The 19,756-nt window shown below is 41.9% G+C and overlaps 1 protein-coding gene across 1 annotated transcript; it reads right to left on the minus strand.

Moving 5' to 3' along the window:
* Positions 1–71: 71 nt before the first annotated feature.
* Positions 72–18,922, minus strand: LOC117813113 (adapter molecule crk-like). Its single transcript, XM_034684208.1, has 3 exons — positions 18,360–18,922; positions 13,595–14,196; positions 72–5,442 (listed from the first exon to the last, which is right to left on the minus strand). The coding sequence occupies exons 1-3, from the start codon at positions 18,577–18,579 to the stop codon at positions 5,308–5,310; spliced, it is 957 nt and encodes a 318-aa protein (XP_034540099.1). The 5' UTR covers positions 18,580–18,922; the 3' UTR covers positions 72–5,307.
* Between the last annotated feature and the right edge of the window lie 834 nt (positions 18,923–19,756).

Here is a 19,756-nt window from a genome sequence, read left to right on the forward strand (position 1 = left end):
GGTGCTTTACAAATAAAGATTGATTGATTTAGACTTCTCATCATATAAAGACAGTAAAGAAAGCCCCAAACTGACAATTAGGTATATGTTTTATTGAGCAGGTATATTATTAACACAATACATGCTTCAGAAAGTAAAAAACGGAAAGTTTCAACTTCAAATAATTTGCTTTAATAGACCTTTGACACATTGTACAATCTCTCTTCAGAAAAAAACATCCTATTTTGGCTTGATCTGGTGCTCCTCAAAGTAGCAGAATGGCACGTAAGCGACAAAGAAAGACACGGAAAATGCAAAGAAAGGAGGGGCAGTTTTCTCGAGCTGTGGGGGAGATAAGGTGCACATCTTGGCATCATCAGTGGCATTTATGAAAATAAACAAAGTATTCATTGGTCTTTAGCTGCTGTGAGACAGCTGAGTTACAGTTTTAATTCAACATGTCATATGAAAGGATATCACCTGGAAAGAAAACAAATCACTGTTGTACATCTGACTGAAAGACGTAAACACTTTGCATAAAGGCTGAAAACACTGGTCACAATTCAATATCTATGACTCACAATACATTAGAGTGTGTTTTTAATGCATGTCTACATGAATAATAAAACTGGTCATTTTAACGTCACATGAAGATGTTTTTGGAAATATTTGAACACATTTTCAGCTCACTTTACAACTGTTGGATTGACTTTAAGAGTTTTTATCAAAAGGAAATAAAGCTGAAAACATTTTCATAATCAATTAATGTGTTGCATCATTTTTCAGAAATCTATAACAGCTTCTGTAAAGATTTTGTGAGTTTCTCTGTCACTTTTGAGGGTAAATCACGAGCGTTTGGGTGTCAGATATTTTATTTAAAAACAAAGCAGTGTGAAGATGTCATTTTTGGCACTGAAGTATTGTTAAGCATTTACACCCTTTTGTCATTTCACTAACCAAATGAAACATCATGAAAACATCAGCACGGTTCACAGCTGCAGCCTTGCCATCACCCTCAGTTACACAAATCTGTCTGAGCCACACATTCTCACATCGAGTTAAAAATAGAAATATTTGTTCAAAACATAAGATTACAAATTAAAATGTGGACTTACATTAACTGCAAGTATTTATGAATATACAGAGGGCTTTATATGACCTATAGGTGTAGCTCAGCTTTCTCAACATACACATCAAGGTAAAACAAATATGACGTTTATGTGGCATACAAAAAATAATTCCCCTAAATTTGAGTCCCAATAACATAAACGGGGGAAATGTCAACACTTTGTAAACTCAGACTACATCTCAGGATATCATGGATGTGCTGGATAAAAATGTATGTTAGTACAAATGTACATACACTGCACTTACGCCTGTTTTATAAACCTGGTTACAGGAAGAGTCACAGGCTCACTCTTAAATGGTGTCACATTAACACTTCTGGGTTTTTTTCTTCCATCAATTTTAAAATGTGAAAAAAACAGCAAAGAAAAACAGGATTCTTCCATTTCTTTGACATTTGGTGGGATATCATCCGGCACATGAACACCACAGGAATTATAATGACTAAATACACTACCAGTCAAAAGTTTGGACACACCTTCTCATTCAATGGTTTTTAATTATTTTAATTATTTCAACATGTATATTAATATTGAAGACATCAAAACTATGAAATAATCTGGTTTTACCATAATCTGGATTACAACAGTAGTCAAATAAAGCTATCCATTGTGTTCTAACCCTACCTCTGAACAACACAACTGATGGTCTCAAACACATTAAGAAGGCAAGTCATTCTACAAATGAACTCTTGACAAGGCTCATGTTAATTAGAAACCATTCCAGGAGACCACTTCATGAAGCAGACTGAGAGAATACCAAGAGTGTGCAAAGCTGTCATGAAGGAAAAAGGGGGCTACTTTACAGAATCTAAAATAGAAAACATATTCTGCTTTGTTTAACACTTCTTTGTTCATTCAATAATTCCATATATGTTCTTTCATAGTTTTGATGTCTTCAGTATTAATCTACAGTGTTTACAATAATTAAAATAAATGCAAACCCTTGAATGAGAAGGTGTGTCCAAACTTTTGACTGGTAGTGTATATCTCGATTTAATGATTTGCTGTGCCTACGTTTTGATGATTTCGAACTTTCAATGTCTAAATGTGACATTCAGCTCAGGAATGCAAAATTCAAAGATTAATGGAGTGCTTTATTGTGTAGTTTGGTTTTATTATGAAGCTCAGCAGGCTGGGTGACCGTGCTGGATGTCTTTAAGGCACCCATCGAGAAAAGAAGACCATGTGTGTGTGAGTGTTAAAGGAGATCATCCAAAGATATTGGTCAATACTGATGCATCACAGTGTCCCTAATAAAAAGTGTTTGAACAAGGCTTGAAGAGGGCCGGACCTCAGGGCTTCATGTGCTCAGCATCCACTTTAAAAAAGAACAAAAAGAACCAACAGAGGCTCACTGATGGTGTTATCACTACACGAGCATTGGTATCATAATCCTTTCAAATAAAGCTCAGTGTGTTAAAAAAAAGGTGTGTAGCATATGTTCCAAAATGTTGATAAGAAACGATAAACCTTGAGCAGCTTTGGGCGTCTTGTTCGACAAGATGTTACATCATATTGGTTCTGCAAACGCAGCAGCACTAGTGTTCCAGGGCAGGTTTTATCTCCAGATCAAAGCGTCATAAAGAACCTGCTGGATGCCAAAAATAAAACCTCCACCTTTCTCCTCGTCTACAAACAGCCTCAGGATCTTTGTCTCCCTCCTTGTACAGATGCTGAGTTTGTTCTGCTGCAGCTGAAGACAACAAGTCTGCTGCTGAGTAGTGTTTAAAAGAGCACAGAAACAACACGTGTACAGTCTCTGGTAACAAAAAGGACAAGAATAAAAGAATGTTTTGGCATGTAAGGTGTGTGGATATAGTCAATCATCACTTTTAGTACAAAAAAAAAAAGAGGGCTTGGTTTGTAGTGTGGGTGTGGTAAGTTGGAGGAGGAGGACTGTGTTTGTCCTCCAGCAGGCCGAGTCTTGAGGAAAAGTCTTTGCTTGTTTTCACTCCGAGGTTCACCGTCTGGCTCTACAGAAACTCTCTGAGTCATGATTCTGGGAGAGGAGCCGAGTGTTTGGTCTCCTGTCTGTGATCGATTTTTTTTTTCTTGTCTGTGTATGAATGAAAAGAAGTGGGCGGTGATACACAGATACCACTGGAAGGGAAGACCAGACTCTGTGCTCTGTGTGGTGTGTGGTGTGTGGCGTGTGTGTGTGTGTGTGTGTGTGTGTGTGTGTGTGTGTGTGTGTGTGTGTGTGTGTGTCTGTGTGTGTGTGTGAGTAGAGCAGACTTCAATACTGGGCTGGAGGCATGTAAACTACAGATGGACTGATAATCAGTCATCAGCGCTGAATACTGCTGGTTCTGGATTCAAACTGACACTTTACCAATATTTAACTTGACGGTTTCCTTCCTGTCTTAAGTCTTCCATGATATTAAAATGATCCTCTTTCAATCTGATCCACTTCTTTAAAACTGATCCACTTCTTTAAAACTGAGCCACTTCTTTAAAACTGATCCACTTCTTTAAAACTGATCCACTTCTTTAAGATGATGCATCAAAAAGCAGTCCCAAACTTCCCGCCCCAGAGGTCTCTTCTACCTCTTTTCGACCGACGTGAACCAGGTTGTATTTCCTGGCTGGTGCTCACGCTGGTTTGAAGCTGGTTGAACTTGCGAACCAACACGGCACCCGTTTGTTTTTCCGCCCGCTCCAGCCCGTGGAAGAAACACGTCATGATGTCAGATTTACGTGACTGCCCAGCAGCGCTAGCGCGACCTTCCCCTCACAACAACAACAATGGCGGACAACGGCAGCTTGCCTCCTCGGCCGACCACTGCTTTGCCTTGGAATCCATTAGTCTCTTTGATTTTTTCGCTGCAGGACGATGGCGGAAACACGTTCGGTTTGTGTTTTTCATCAAGGCAACCTCGCCCCTGACGTAAGCGGTTCGCAATTCTAGCCCAGCAAAGAGTTGGAGCCGCTCTGGAACCGGTTTTCCCGACCAGGAGCCGGTTCACTCGCAGTCGAAACACGAAAAAATGGATCTCAATTGAGCACCGGCTCCGAACCGGCCCTGAAACTGCCTCGGTTGAAAAGGGGTATTCTACATCTGCAGTTTGGTTCCTTTAAGCCTGATTTATACTTCTACGTTGAATCGACGACATAGCCTTTGCCGGAGGTCCGCGTAACTCCACGCGGCCTACGCACGTAGCTGACGTGCACCTCCTCCAAAATGTTTCTACGCGTAGAATTGACGCAGTCTGCAAACTCTGTGATTGGTCCGCTCGGCCAAATTGAATTTCCGGCATTTACATCACTTCCGGGATTCCGTGTATTTCATCTCCTCCTCTCTATACTTCATGTAATCATGTCTGTATGATAAACAGCAACATGCATCAGCTGTAGATTAACAGAACACGCTCTGAATCTCTGTGGAAAAGTAAAGATCGTAGCGGGGCCGGAAGGAGGCGACCATCTATCAGAGAGACCACACTGCCCTCAAGTGTTTCGGCGGGGAATTGCTGCACGACACGGACACGGACGCACAAATATGTGGTGCACTAAAGGCTGGTTTATACTTCTGAAGAAGTATAAACGAGCCTTTAGTGCAAACAACAGACTGAATTTAACGCTAACTTGAGTTGAATTCATGATTAAACCCTGTGTTCAGCTTAAACACAACTGTGGCACAAGAACTGGACCAGTTCCCAGCTTTGAAACTGGTGAAATGGAGCAAACCCGATCAATGAATCAAGTTTGGTGGGAAGGCGACCTGAAACAGCATCCTGCCTCTATGCCTGCTCTGTCAGGAGACATTAAATCCTCTGTAGTTCTTGAAGATGTTGTTCTACGTGTTCCTCTTGACTCAGCAGAGCTAACTTGTTCCTTTGACAATTCAGCCTCCATACGACAGATCTATAAAACTTTGACATGTAGCATTTATAAATATCAAAGGAAAATAAAATGCTGTTATCTATTAGAAAACAAAGATATATGTAGTTGCAGGCTTGGCGGCTGTAGTGGAGGAGGAAACCAGTAGAGGCACTGTGCTTTGTTCTGACTCTGAAGATAAGATAGGCTAACTGATTGATACCAGTCTGACCTTAGTGTAATCTCTTCATCCAACATGTCTCTGCATGGTCAGGAGCTCCTGACGGGCTCATAGGTCCATACACTGTGTGCTTGTTGAGATCTTTCCCATGAAAAACAGACAGAAAGAGAGCGGGATGTGCTGGAGGCGGAGGTGTGTTCCTCAGCTCTCCTCGTCAGGATGCTGCTGTTCCAACAGGCGGACGTGGGTGAAGGGGAAGTGGCCTCTCTTGCCCTTGCACTCGCCCTCCCACTGGCCGTTCACGTTGATCTTGGTCACTTTCACTTTGTCTCCAACCTGCAGAACGACACAACACAGAGACATGTCAACGAGTGGATCTTCACTCTCTGCTTTGTGTTAATGATCAGTTAATGCAAGTCCAGCTTATCAATACGAGCTCGATGACACTGTTAGCCCACAGAAAGCAGAGGATTGATTGACCCATCTTCTTTTTTACCAACCCACAAATGGACCGATATGTGAAGTACGTGTCTGATTGAGGGAGGGGGATTTTTTTTTGTTGTTGCTCTGGTCGGGAATTGGTTGAATCCTGCAGTCCATGCAGATAGATCTGGGCGATATTGAACAATTTTATCACAATGACATTTTCATATCGGTCAATATCGATAATTTTCACAATAAATATCAAATCATTCTTTCCTATAATTTTAAAGGCAGATTTTTTTCTCCTGAGTGAAAGTTGAAGAAACCAGATTGCTTGTTTGCTTGTATCTGAATTTAGTAGTCTAGTAAATCCCCAAAATATCTTAACTATGAAGTTTAGTGACCTTTCTTGTAGAGCATGTTTTCACTCTGCTTTCAGCTGCTAGGTTTTGTGTTTTCTTCAGTGTCTACACCAAGAGACAAGACCATATCACCCCCATTCTCACATCCCTTCACTGGCTACCGATTAGGTATAGGATTGATTTTGTACTTCTAACTCATCAAAGCTCAACATAGACTCACCCATCATACCTCACAGATCTACTAACACCCATACAAACCCAGCTGCTGCTTACGCTCTTCAGGTAAGGTGTGTTTCAACCAAGAGTTCCAGGGTCTTTTAGCCCCCAGAACTACTTTACCCTGAACTAAAAGGTTCCTGTGCCCCCATTGTTGTCTGCATTTCGACCGTGGGCTGAAGTCCCGGGTAGATTGTGCAAATCAGGCCAGTGACGTATGGAGAAAAAAAAGTAAATGCACTACACCACCAGACCAATAGAGGGCAGTAAAACAAAGACGAATAAATCCATCACAGATGACACCATAGAAGCAGACGGACAGGCAGGTATCATTATGCGCAACACAACAGTTAGCCTGTTAGCATGAAGAGACTCAGCTGGCTCTGTTTTAGATGGTGCTATATTTCATCACAGATGGATTCACTGAATCAACACGTGAGAGGAGATAAGCACGAGTAGCAAAGACGTTTCAACATGGCTTTAAAATCCTTTTGAACTCTAAAAGCCGTGGCAGAGATCGGCCGGTTTAGTTTAAACAGCGACCCTGTTAACTGGAGACTTTCAGCCGGATGCATCCCTCATAAACGTCTTTAGACGATCATTAAATATCTGATGAGGATATTTTGAAATCTTAATAAAAACTAAACTAGTTTGCATTCCCAGGAACTCCCTCTGTGTTTCAACAGCTGTGTAAACTCCACAAACACTGACACGTTCAGCTGAAGGTCTCCAGTTTACAGGGTCACTTTTAAAACCGGAACACCGGGAGAGACGCATTCACGGTGGGCTGAGAGAAGACTACTGTTACAAGCTGCTAAATCAAGAGAATCACAGCTTCTTCTTTTGAAAAGTACACACACATACAAAAAAGATAGAAAAAATAAAAACTAATGAAAGAAAGAGAAATCAAGTGAACAGATGTGTGTGATGTTATTGTGGTCGGAGGGCGGAATAAAAACACTGAGGTTAATCTACCAATCAGACACGTTCAGCATTGCAGGCCCCGCCCCCTGAAAGTCCCGGTACCTTTGAAAAGTACTACCCCCCCTAGTTCAGGGGTAAAGTTCCTCCGGTCAAAAAAACTACTGAAGTCAGCTACTGAGGTAATGATGTGACTGAACACCGGGTAAGGTTCAGCCCTATAGCCCCGCCCAGTGTCAGAATTGAACCCTTTTAGCATCCTCTGTTTGTTTAGCTACAGTTCTGGTGATCTGACCTGATAGAGCTGTTTGTGTTTGCCAATCGAAGACATCCTCAAATCCTGAATTGTTGCACTCAGCAAACTACTTTCACATGAAACATAAAGGCCAGAAATGTCTGATGGTGACACAGCTGCATCGACTCCCTGCTACAACTTCTGTTTTATCTCAACATGATGTCATTTGAATTTAAATGTCTGGACTTTAATGCTTTTTGCAGCCTTGCAGATTTTCTGACTAGCACTGACACAACTCCCAAATTTCGTCGAATCCAAAAGGGGCCTTGAGTGCTCTAAAAGCTTCTTACAAATGTCTTTGAAATAACCTGTACTTGATTTGTGAAGGCTCTTATTTCATTTAAGCATATGGAGGTAATCAAAACACCTTTTTAACATTGAAGTCTTTTCACCTGTCTGTAAGTGCCTGTCCAGAAAGCCTCCTGTCTTCCACCTTTATAGTGATGCTCTCTGGTGTGCTGCTTTAACTGTGAGTTTCATGTGAAGCAGACGCACTGAGGCACAGTACAGCGAGCACATGTAACTCTCAGCTCGTTGTAATTCCAGGCTGTAAACTGTTTGTCAGACAGTAGACTTAAAATATGAATGTACTCAGCGAGCTGTAAATAAGCACATAATAAACAGTCCTTATCTACAGTGACAGTGTTGTGTACAGCACTGTAAATCATGACTTCACTGTTTACTCAGCAGGCTGAACACATACATTGTGACCTTACATTGCAGCAGCAGAGAGTCGTAAACAGAGCTATGTCATCTAGTCTGCTCTGTGTCAGAAGCATGAATATACACTGAGCTCCACTTTTCTGATTTCAAACAAAACGTCGATGTCTGCGTTTCTCTGAACGGAGAGAACACCAAGACAACTGACAGCTGAGGAATATACGAGGTGTGTCTGGGTTTAACATATTCAAGTTGGGAGAGGAAACTCAAACACTGCAATATCAGTACAGACGAGTATTCTCCCTTTGACCTGAATCAGATTTACAAGGTCAGCTGAAAGGTCACGTGCTAAATGTAGCTCCAGAAAACTTCTAAAGCCTGGTTTATACTTCTGGGTCGAATTGACCATGTAGGTCTGTGTTGCTCTTTTTTCAATAGCCTGAAGTGCACCTCCTCCAAAATGCAACTACATGTCTTAACGACATGAACCGCAAGCCCTGTGATTGGTCCACTCGATGTCTTTGTGTTTCCTGCCTTTACAGCACTTCCTGAATTTCCGTCCATTGTCTATATATTTCATTACGTCCTCTGTCTCCTCTCTATTCTACATGTAATCATGTCTGTGTGATAAACAGCAACATGTATCAGCTGTAGATTAACAGAACACGCTCTGAATCTCTGTGGAAAAGTAAACAGAAAACTTAGCAGGACCGGAAACAGGCGACCCGACTATCAGAGAGACTACACTGCCCTCAAGTGTTTCGGAGTAGTACTGCAGAGCTACGTTGACACATCGATGCAGAGGTATGTAGAGCTCAAGTCCATGTAGGGTCAATGCAGAAGTATAAACCAGACTTAAAGCCTTTAGGCTGATTTTTACCTCTGCATTGAATCGACGGCGTAGCCTACGCCGTGGGTCCGCATAGCTCCCGAATCACACAGAGGCCTGCGCACATAGCTGACGTGCACCTCCTCCAAAATGTAACTACACGTAGAATCGACGCGGACCGCAAGCCCCGTGATTGGTCCACTTGGCGGCATTGTATTTGCAGCACTTTGGGGATCCCGAGTATTTAATCTCCTCCTCTCTATTCTTCATGTTACAGGGCTCTACACTAACTTTTCCACTGGTAGCACTGGTGCTGCAAACTTTCTCAGTTGGTCGCACCAGAACATGATTTGGTCGCACCCTTTTTTTGGGGGGGGATACAGCATGACCATGCATGCTGATGAATAGTTATCTTAATTGGCATACTGTAGTTTTGTATGAAGTAAAGATTGACAGTGACTTTGATATTTGCAAAATATTTTACTGTGAATATGAAGTTTGTCTGCAACAAGCATTGGCTGACAGAACAGGTCATTTCTTTTATATAATAAAAAAAAAAAGGCAACAAAAATGTTTTCAAATAAAACTGGCATGCATGTGTTTCCATGTATTCTGTTGTTTTACTTTTCATAAATGCTGTACTTAAATTGACTTAACAGCAGCATAACTTTAACTTAGTATCAGCATTGCTTCACCCCCTGCAATTCAACTCAGAGGGGCCAGCTCTTATAGTGGGGCCTCCTAACCCTCTTCTCCTGGGAGAACCACAGCTTAACATCCTGCCTAGCATCATAATCCATTAATTCTGGCCCCTCAACACTGATTCAGATGAGGTCCTCCTCCACAGTATCAGTGTGCAGACTTGCCCTAACATCTGACTTCATTCTGTATGTGTTGAGAAGCCTCTCTCACAGACTGCTGTTATTGTCATTAGTCCGAACTGTAATTAGTCAGTGGAAACTTGGGTTTAAAAAAAAAATCTTTGAAAATATATAAAATATGCTAAATTATTGCAATTATGCAAAATTTCAAGTGTCTTTTATTTTGAAATGACATATCAGATCTTCTTTTGTGTGGCAGGATTACATCATGAGGCTGTCCACTATCAGTCTGAACTGAAATTAGTCTGTGGAAACTGGGATTATTCGAGGAATCTCACTTTGAAAATATTATAAATTATTGCAATTATGCTAAACTTCAAGTGTCATTTATTTTGAAATGACACATCAGATCTTCCTGTGATGGGCAGGATTAAACCATGATGTTGTCTACTATCAGTTTGAACTGAAATTGGCCAGTGGAAACCTGGATTTTTAATATAATCTTACTTTGAAAGTATCCAGATTTATCACTTTTTTTTAAATTTCAATTGTCTCTTATTTTGAAATAACACATCAGATCGAGCTGAGATTGACAGGATTACATTATGAGGTTGTCCACTATCGGTCTGAAGTGAAATTAGTCGGTGGAAACTGGGATTTTAAAATTATCTCACTTTGAAAATATCTAAAATCATCAATTATTTAGAATGTAAAATCTGTGTTTCCGCGCTATTACCATAATGCCTGTTCTAAACACACACAACAGAATACAGGGGTTACGCTTCAGAAGTTGAGGCTGGCTTGACCGCAGTCTGATTTGGCACCTTTTTCTGGCTCTCCCTCGCAGCCAACCTCCTCCTCTCACTCTCCTCATTCTGCTTTTAAAATAATCAGTGATAGACCGCTTCATTTGTGGAAATAGTGAAACACTTGTTGTCAAGTTCTGTCTGTCTTTGGTGTGTGATGCACATATGCACTGCACGTGTACGCGACAATGCTCTCTCTTCAGAACAGGAGAGAGTGAGCAGTTGACGTTCACACTTCCTTTTTTCTTTCAAAACTGTAATAATGCGTTCACACCAAACGCGAACGATCGTGCTAGACGCACAAATATGGACGCACAAATGATTTGTGTCTACTCGCGCAAATGACTCGCTCAATTCGCGCAAATGACTCGCTCAATTTGCTCAAATGACTCGCTCAATTTGCGCGGATGACTCGCTCAATTCGCGCGGATGACTCGCTCAATTCGCGCGTGTAAACGAGTGCCAAGACGCGAATATACGCGAGAGGGAAGGGGGTTCCCATGCCACAGCTGTCTGTTGTTGTCAAACAGAAGACAGTGGAGGCTGGCTTGACTTTCGTTTCAGAAGTGGAGGCTGGCTTGACCGCAGTAACAAGGTTAAGCTCGCGGACATTGAATGGGGAAGCCGGTTATACTAAAGTGGGCAGAGATAACTTCCTTCTACAACAACCGATAGCTGACAGACAAAGTTTTTCACAACTCACCACATATTCCTCCTCCCTCTCTGTCCTCACAGTCAGCTCCTGTTTATTCCTCATCCCATAAGAACAGGTAGAGTCACAGAGTTTGGGGAACGGGGATTCCAGATAAGGGAATCCCCGTTGGAAACTCCGCTGGTCCATACGTCACACAACACACGTCACCGGGGGATCTGCACGCCGATTGGCTATCGCGCCGCAATTCATTCGCTTGAGTTCAGATATTTCAACTCTTGTGAATCGTTCGCGTGAATGAATTCGCTTCATAAGCGCAAATGATGCGCGCCATTCGCGCCGCCAGACCTCTACTCGCGTCTACTTGCGCCTCTGCATTGACTTTACATGTACTTCATTCGCGCGAATGATTCTTTTCACGTTTGGTGTGAACGCACCATAAGAGCACAGTGTAGGGGGGGTGGGTTAAGATCCTTCTTTAGATTGCTACTGCACTCAGGGCGGCTGTGGCTCAATGTTAGAGTCTGTCGTCTCTCAATCACAAGGTCAGGGGTTGGAACACAGACACTGAACCCCTACCTACCCCCTGTGGCTGTGCCATGGGTCTGTGCTTAGTTAACACTGATTGGCTTTACACAGCAGCCTCTGCCGACAGTGTGTGCACGCCTTCCACTCCACCCACAGAGCTGCAGATTCAGATTCACTCCGTTTCTGTTAATATCACTTCATGTGAAAAGGAGCCTTCACGTTATGATTGTAGGAATCAAATAAAAGCTAAGAACAGAACAATGGGAAATAGAACAACTCTGCCTCCTCAGCATCAACGAGTGGTTCCTACATACTGACATTTCAAGGCAGGATATTAGCGCCACTGTAATGCCTCGTCTGCAATGTGTAACACAAATACTACGCTGTTGGGGGGTTAAATGTGTGAGTATAAAAACATGATGATGGCGTTACTTTGTAATGGTCATATGTAAGCGGTTATTGTGATCACCTCAACAACTTGCTTCTGTGAATATTCAGGACTCTTACCTCCTGCTTTCACCTCAACTTTGCAGGACGTCTCACTTAAAGAGCTCATAGTGCCCTATTACCCCTCTAGAACTCTACGCTCCCAACATGCAGGCCTGCTGGTCGTACCTGAAGTCTCTAAAAGTAGTATGGGAGGTAGAACCTTCAGTTATCAAGCCCCTCTCCTTTGGAATCATCCACCAGTCAGGGTCCGGGAGGCAGACACCCTCTCTACTTTTAAGAGTAGGCTTCAAACTTTCCTTTTTGATAAAGCTTATAATTAGAGCTGGATCAGGCTTGGACCAGCTCATGCTCCTATAGGCTTAGACTGACACACTGGGATCCTGTCTTTCCCTCTCTCTCCTCTCTCTGCCTGTCTCTTACTTTAACTCTTCCTGTCCCATTAAAGTTACTAACCATAGACCTTTCTGGAGTCCCTGAGCTCCCTTGTCTCGTAGGTTCCTCTGGATCTCTGCTGCTGTGGACGTGCCAGACTCCAGCTGCTACAACTACTACTATCCGTCTCACCACTATCATCTCTCTCTCTCTTCATCTCCCTCTATCCCTCTCTCCAACACGGTCTCAGCAGATGTGTGTCTAACATGAGTCTGGTCCTGCTGGAGGTTTCTGCCTGTTAAAGGAAGTTTGTCCTTGCCACTGTAACTTGCTAAATGCTGCAAAGTGCTCTGCTCATGGTGGATTAAGAGGAGATCAGACTGAGTCTGGTCTGTAAGATGGGACTGGATCTGATCCTGTCTTGATGTTGGGTCTTTGTTAATAATAGAACATAGAGTACGGTCTAGACCTGCTCTGTTTGGAAAGAGTGTGAGGAGAACATTTGTTGTGATTTGGTGCTATATGAATAAAGATTGATTGACTGGGAGTGAATGCACCCCAACCTGACAATGCTGGAAGTTTTCAGGAGCAAGCTAATAAAATAATTTTCTCATGGGAGCCCAGTAATGAGTGATCCCTCACAGGGAGTCCCCTAGAACAGTTTGGTCCGAACATGCCTGCTGTGCTCTCAGATCAGTGCCTCCCGGCCTCACAGACCCAGCTGATGTCAAACAGTCTTTATTCACCTCCAACAGTGTTTGCATTTTATGTACTAATCCGAGCAGACACTGTTTGTTTCCCCGATCCAATTAGACAACAATCAGCGCGCCTTGTTCCTCCGGGCTCCACTGGTAATGAATATATTAATTCAATAGACCCCCATGTGTACATAAAGAGAGGCCACTGTAAAGGATCTGTGTCTGTGTGTATAGAGCCATCCCCGCTGTGAGAGTCTTCATGTGTCAGCCTGAGTTTGTAAAGACACTTTGTGTGTATTCTCACATGCATGAGTGAGCCATTAACATTCAGGACAATCTCATGGCCACAGCTGAGCCAGGGAACAGAAGAAGAAGACAACGACAGACACTCAAAGAGGGACAGGGAATAGAGGGAAAGTCTTGGAGGAGATAAATGGGGGGGGTGGGTTTGTTACCTCGAGAGCGAGCGCCGTCTTGTCGTAGGCATTAGGCACCCTCTTCTGAATGGCTCGGGCGTAGACCGGCCCGTTTTGTAGGTTAGGCAGCTGAGCGTTGACCACAGGCTGAGCGTACTGGCCTGGGTCTCCCAGAGGGTTACCCTGTGGGGCCCCCGTTCCATCTGTACTACCCGGAACCCCTCCAACAAGCCCCCCTTGTCCAGTCCCAGCAGCAGGGGGACCCAGGCCAGCAGCAGTGGGCGAGGCAGGCCGGTATTTCTCCACATAAGGGACTGGGATCATCCCTGCTCGGCCCTCCTGGTTCGCAGCGTTCCACCACTGATCCTCGGGCTTCTCCAGAACCCTCAGGATGTCCCCCCTGCGGAAGGGGAGGTCCTCCTCATCGTTACCCGGGAAGTCAAAGAGCGCCCGTACAAACTCGGCCTCCTCAGACGGCTGTGGGACGCCAGCGGAGGCGCTGATGAACCCTGTGTGCTTGGCTTTGTTTATAGGCTCTATTAGTGTGGTGGTGTCCAGGTAGTGGATCTTATAAAACTCCAGCAGGGCCGGAAGCGCCTCAAACTCCTGGTCCCCAATCCTAAACCGAGGGGGAGCCAAACCTGGTGGAGGAAGCAGAGACCTGGTTAGTTCTTGTAAGGTAGAACATTCCAGAAATAAACTCCAATGTGGATGGAAAGATGGACAACATGATGAAACTTCACTCCAAGATTAGTCCCTCCCTTAGAAGTCATATTTTGGAATGACACAGTTAAGATCCCGACAGGTCAACACATGCCAGCAGTACTATCGCCTGCTCCAATCTAAATATATGAACTAACGAGTGCCAGTGACCTGCATACTTTGGAATAACCACAGGAAAACATGAGAAACAGTAGACACTGATTCAGACTCAACATGAGTCACTTATGGTGGTTATTTAGGCAGACAAAAGCAGTAGTACGTGTAGCCACTGCTTAATGATATCATAATATAGGTACATTTGGACCAAGAGTTTAGCCCCTAGAACTACTTTACCCTGAACTAAAAGGTTCCTGTGCCCCCATTGTTGTCTGTGTTTCGACCACTGGCTGAAGTCTCGGGTAGATTGTGCAAATCAGGCGAGTGACGTATGGAGAAATAAAGAGTAAATGCACTACACAACCAGACCAGTAGAGGGCAGTAAAACAAAGAGGAATGCCATTCATCACAGATGACACCATAGAAGCAGACGGACAGACAGGTATCATTATGAGCAACACAACAGTTAGCCTGTTAGCATGAAGAGACTCAGCTGGTGCTGTTGTAGATGGTGCTATATTTCATCACAGATGGATTCACTGAATCAACACGTGAGAGGAGATAAGCGCGAGTAGCAAACACGTTTCAACACGGCTTTAAAATCCTTTTGAACTCAAAAAGCCATGGCAGAGATCGGCCGGTGTTTTGGTTTAAACAGCGACCCTGTTAACTGGAGACTTTCAGTCAGATGCGTCCCTCATAAACGTCTTTAGACGATCATTAAATATCTGATGAGGATATTTTGAAATCTTAATAAAAACTAAACTAGTTTGCATTCCCAGGAACTCCCTCTGTGTTTCAACAGCTGTGTAAACTCCACAAACACTGACACGTTCAGCTGAAGGTCTCCAGTTTACAGGGTCACTTTTAAAACCATTACACCAGGAGAGACGCATTCACGGTGGGTAGAGAGAAGACTACTGTTACAAGCTGCTAAATCAAGAGAATCACAGCTTCTTCTTTTGAAAAGTACACACACATACAAAAAAGATAGAACAAATAAAAACTAATGAAAGAAAGAGAAATCAAGTGAATCACAGATGTGTGTGTGATGTTATTGTGGACGGAGGGCGGAATAAAAACGCTGCGGTTAATCTGCCAATCAGACACGTTCAGCATTGCAGGCCCTGCCCCCTGAAAGTCCTGGGACCTTTGAAAAGTACTATGCACCAAGCAGGGGTTTTCAGGGGGGAGATTATCTACCCCTGAACTAAATTTAGACCCTGGGTCCACCAGTCGAAACGCACATAGTTCAGGGGTAAAGTCCATTGTGACAGGGTGAAGTTCCTGCGGTGGAAAAGTGCTTTCGAATTGCATGTGCATATATCAAAATTCTGGCTCCACTTTTATTGAATCCTTGTCTTCAAAACAGCCAAAAAACAGGGTACTGCTCCTCCACACTGAGACCTTTCCTTCTGCTGATTTCAAAGTATCGTTTGGCCAAGTTCACTGGAATATTCAAACTTCTCGGACAGACCGGGCTTTGTTTCCAGACTGGTTCACTTTATATTTTTTCATTCTATACAGTCAAACCAAAAGTTATTCAATGCTAACCAAACTCATGGAGGACAAAGAGCTACAGGCACATCAGCAGACCTGTAAGCAGCAGGGCTGTGTGTTTGCAATGGGGCAGGATCACAGACATTCCTGGAACGCCAATCCAACCAGTCATCCCCCAGTAGTGACAGCCCAGCCTGCCCAGTTCCATTCAAATCCTGCAGCAGCAGCAGCAGGAGCAGTAGCAGGAGCCCACCTCCACACCACCACCACCCTGCTTCCTACACAGCCCGCCCTCACAAAGATAAAGACTTGATCCCAAGACCTGAATGATTCAGGACTGACTTTACATTGGTGGCTCGCTAGACAATTCTCCAAACACTACACTCATCTTTGTGTTGCTCATTCATAAAATATACAGTTTTCACACAATGTCTGTTACTTAAGGTTCACTTCAGTTCATACGGATACATCTGTGGAGTCAGGATTGCCTCCAAGAAAGTGACCCACGTTTCATCTTTGCCAAAGTGTGAAACCTTTAGTCTTTAAAAAGGGGGAATATGGTATATAGAGGAGATATTCTACTGTAGACTCTAAGATTTAGGGGTACATGTGTTACATTTTCTCTACCACTAACCTTAATATACCTAACTAAGTGAATTATCTAAAAATTGATATCTACCCTTGTAAGGACTTTTTAGATTGGAAATACAGCCCTAATCTGAATAAATGAACAGTCTGTAAATCAGGGATTATTGCAATGAAAAATATCATCGCAGAAACCTTTTATCTCCTATTCTATTTTTTTTTTCCATTAATCAATTCTATTGATCTTCCGTTATGTCTGTCAGTATTCTTTTTTAAATATAACAGATGAAAGTATTTTGAAAAAGCTCAGGTTGAATCTCATGCAGTGTTTAGGTGTGTCAAAAAAAATGTTTTTTTAACTTCCTGAAAACTAGTGGTTTTGGAGATACAACAGTGAAGATGTTCTCCTTTCCTGCAATACAGCTAGATTATTATTATTATTATTATTATTATTATTATTATTATTATTATTATTATTGTTATTATTATCATTAGCAGCAGTTTTCACAATTTGATTTTTAAGAAATGGTTTGATTACAATAAACCCAAATGTATTAATGTAGTGTATGTATGTATTATAGTAGAGGAATGGAAATTTTACATTTTTATAATCTGAAAAAACTTAAACTAAATATTTTCTACACAAATATAAACTCTAAATGTAACCTCAGGTTTCACTTTTTTAAATAGAATTATCTGTACCTTTAGATTATTTAAAATTGATTAACTTCTTCTTTAAGTATAGCATCTTTTTTTTCTTTTAATGGTTTAATATTTTAGTGTTACATATTCTTAGAAGTGTATTTTATTTTGGTGAGTTTAATTTCCTGTGTTGAGTTTTAACAATTTATTTCACCTCCAGTGTTTCTTCATTAAGATATAACAGTGTTTCCTCAGTTTGTTCAGAAAATTCTTTTTATTTTTATTTTATTTATTTATTTTTATTTGTATAATTATTATTATTATTATTGTTGTTGCATATATTGTGTTCTCCACATTAGGATTGAGGGTGGGTTGGGGTCGGGATTGAGGGTCTTTTATTTTATTTTTTTAAAAAATATATATTTTTAATCTATTCTATTTAAAGTTGTTTTTATATACAGCATTTATGTTAAATGTCATTGTATGAAAACGCTTTATAAATTAAGTCTGATTGATTGATAGTAATAACCTGAGCCTCTTGTAAAACTTACCATTTATTTATTTCAATATAATTTTGTTATTTTTATAGAAGATACTTTGCTTGTTAAATTTTTATTGTACCATAAAATAATAAAAAAGTGACACCGTCTCTACAATAATACATATCATATATCTTATTAAACCTTATTATTGTGACCCTTTTGCCATTTGTCATAATCACTTTCCAACCATTTACACCATGTGTAAAATTTGTATAAATGATATTCTTATTGTATTTGTTTATCTATATATATATTTTTTACTGTATTAAATGATATGTTCTCCATGTGTTCTTCATTATTCTTGTATCTGTCTCCTCTGTCTGTGTTGCTGCTCTAACTGGATCTCTCCATGAAGAGCTCTCTGCTGTTAGCCATGCTCGGTGTGGAGCTAACCCTGGATGGGCGGATCGAGCAGGTGAGCCTCATTAAAGTTCATTTATTGATCCAGAGAGGAGATCTTACCTCATCATACCTGAGCCGAATCAGAGAGAACCCCTTCAGAACCCGGACTAATGAAACACTCTGTGATGAAAGTCTCTTATATGAACAGGACATCGAGGAGAACTAAACCTGATCTTTATCTAAGGGGGGTTTGGCTCTGTGAGAGAGGAGGGGAGCTAACCCTTAGCAGTGCAGGATCAATAAGAGACTAGGGGATCCTAGAGACTCTCAGGGGATCCGCAGACCCAGCTGAGAGGTGGATTATGGACCCTTACCTGAGCCAGACTGCCGGTTGTTGCTGATGCTGTTGATGATATAATGGGACACTTTGGAGTTCTCTGACACAGACAGCACGTAGTCTCCAGGGCTAGTGATCGAGTCCCGCACCAGGAAAACCCCATGCCTCTGCCCCTGTAGGAGAGAAACCGCCTCCTGACGGCTCAGCCTGCCCCAGTACCAGCTCCCTCGATCTTCGGCATCAAAGTTACCCGCCATGGCTGTGAAATCCTGCCCGAGGCTTGAGGCCTGTCCCCTTCGCCTCTCCCTATCCGCGACTCATACAGAAACTTTGGTAGACTAACTCTGCCCCCAAAAACTCTTTATTATTCCAGATCCAGAACCTTCTCCGAGTTCTTGTTCCTGTGTGGAAGTTACCCCGACTTCTGCTGCTCCCCGAGGTCTAACTCTGGACTCTGTGGGTCCTAAAACAACAACATAAAACTAAAATCTAAACTAATGTGCAACAAGAAAGTCCGGGACTGAAATGGCGGATCTGGGGAAAAGTTGACCTCATCTACCGGAAGGGAAGCCCGGTCACTGGGAGCGCTGCATTCAGGGACCATCCGACCACACAGTGCTCACAGAGGAGCGCTGCGTTCACGGATCGTCCGACCACAGAGTGCTCACAGAGGAGCGAGGCAGCTCCAAGAAACAATCAACCCTTCTTTAGCAGCTTCATACAAGAGTTAAACACATTTTATCATCACTGAACAAATGTAACTCAAGTAGGACTGCAACAATAAAAAAGGACAAAATTAATACATTCTACTTTCTCTGTTTTCTCAAGATCACAAACTTTGTTTTAGATGACAAGAAAAATAAGAGGACAAAACTGAGAAAATAAAATGTATTTAATTATGTTCTTTTAGCTGAATTAAATACATTTTATTTTCTCAGTTTTTACAGAAGCCCTAAAAGGACATGATTAAATAAATTTTATTTTCTCTGTTTTCTAAAGATCTTGACTGATTTATTTATTTATTTTATTTATTAGTTTATTTGACAGGGGCCATGCAAAACAAAAACTGTCCAGCCAGAGTTAGCTATAAGCTAATTTTCATCTGTGGTCCCTGGGCAGGAAGATGTAAACAAATGTACAATACAAATGATAAAAACATACTAGCATTTAAAACAATACATAGGCTACTCAACACAGTCCATCACTAATAACAACACATTTAGAATTTGTTTCATTATCTTGAGAACAGAAAACAGAGAAAAAATAAAATGTATTTAAAATAAAATGTATTTAATCATGACCTTTTAGGGCTTCTGCACTAAACATAAAAGGAGCGCATTTGTACATATGGTAACAAGTAACTTGGGGTTATAGGAAAGGCCTGTTATCATTTATCTGTCTTTGGTTTTTTTTACACAAACATTGTTTGGAACA

Source organism: Notolabrus celidotus, chromosome 5 (assembly GCF_009762535.1).
Source record: "Notolabrus celidotus isolate fNotCel1 chromosome 5, fNotCel1.pri, whole genome shotgun sequence".
Taxonomy (NCBI): Eukaryota; Metazoa; Chordata; class Actinopteri; order Labriformes; family Labridae; genus Notolabrus; species Notolabrus celidotus.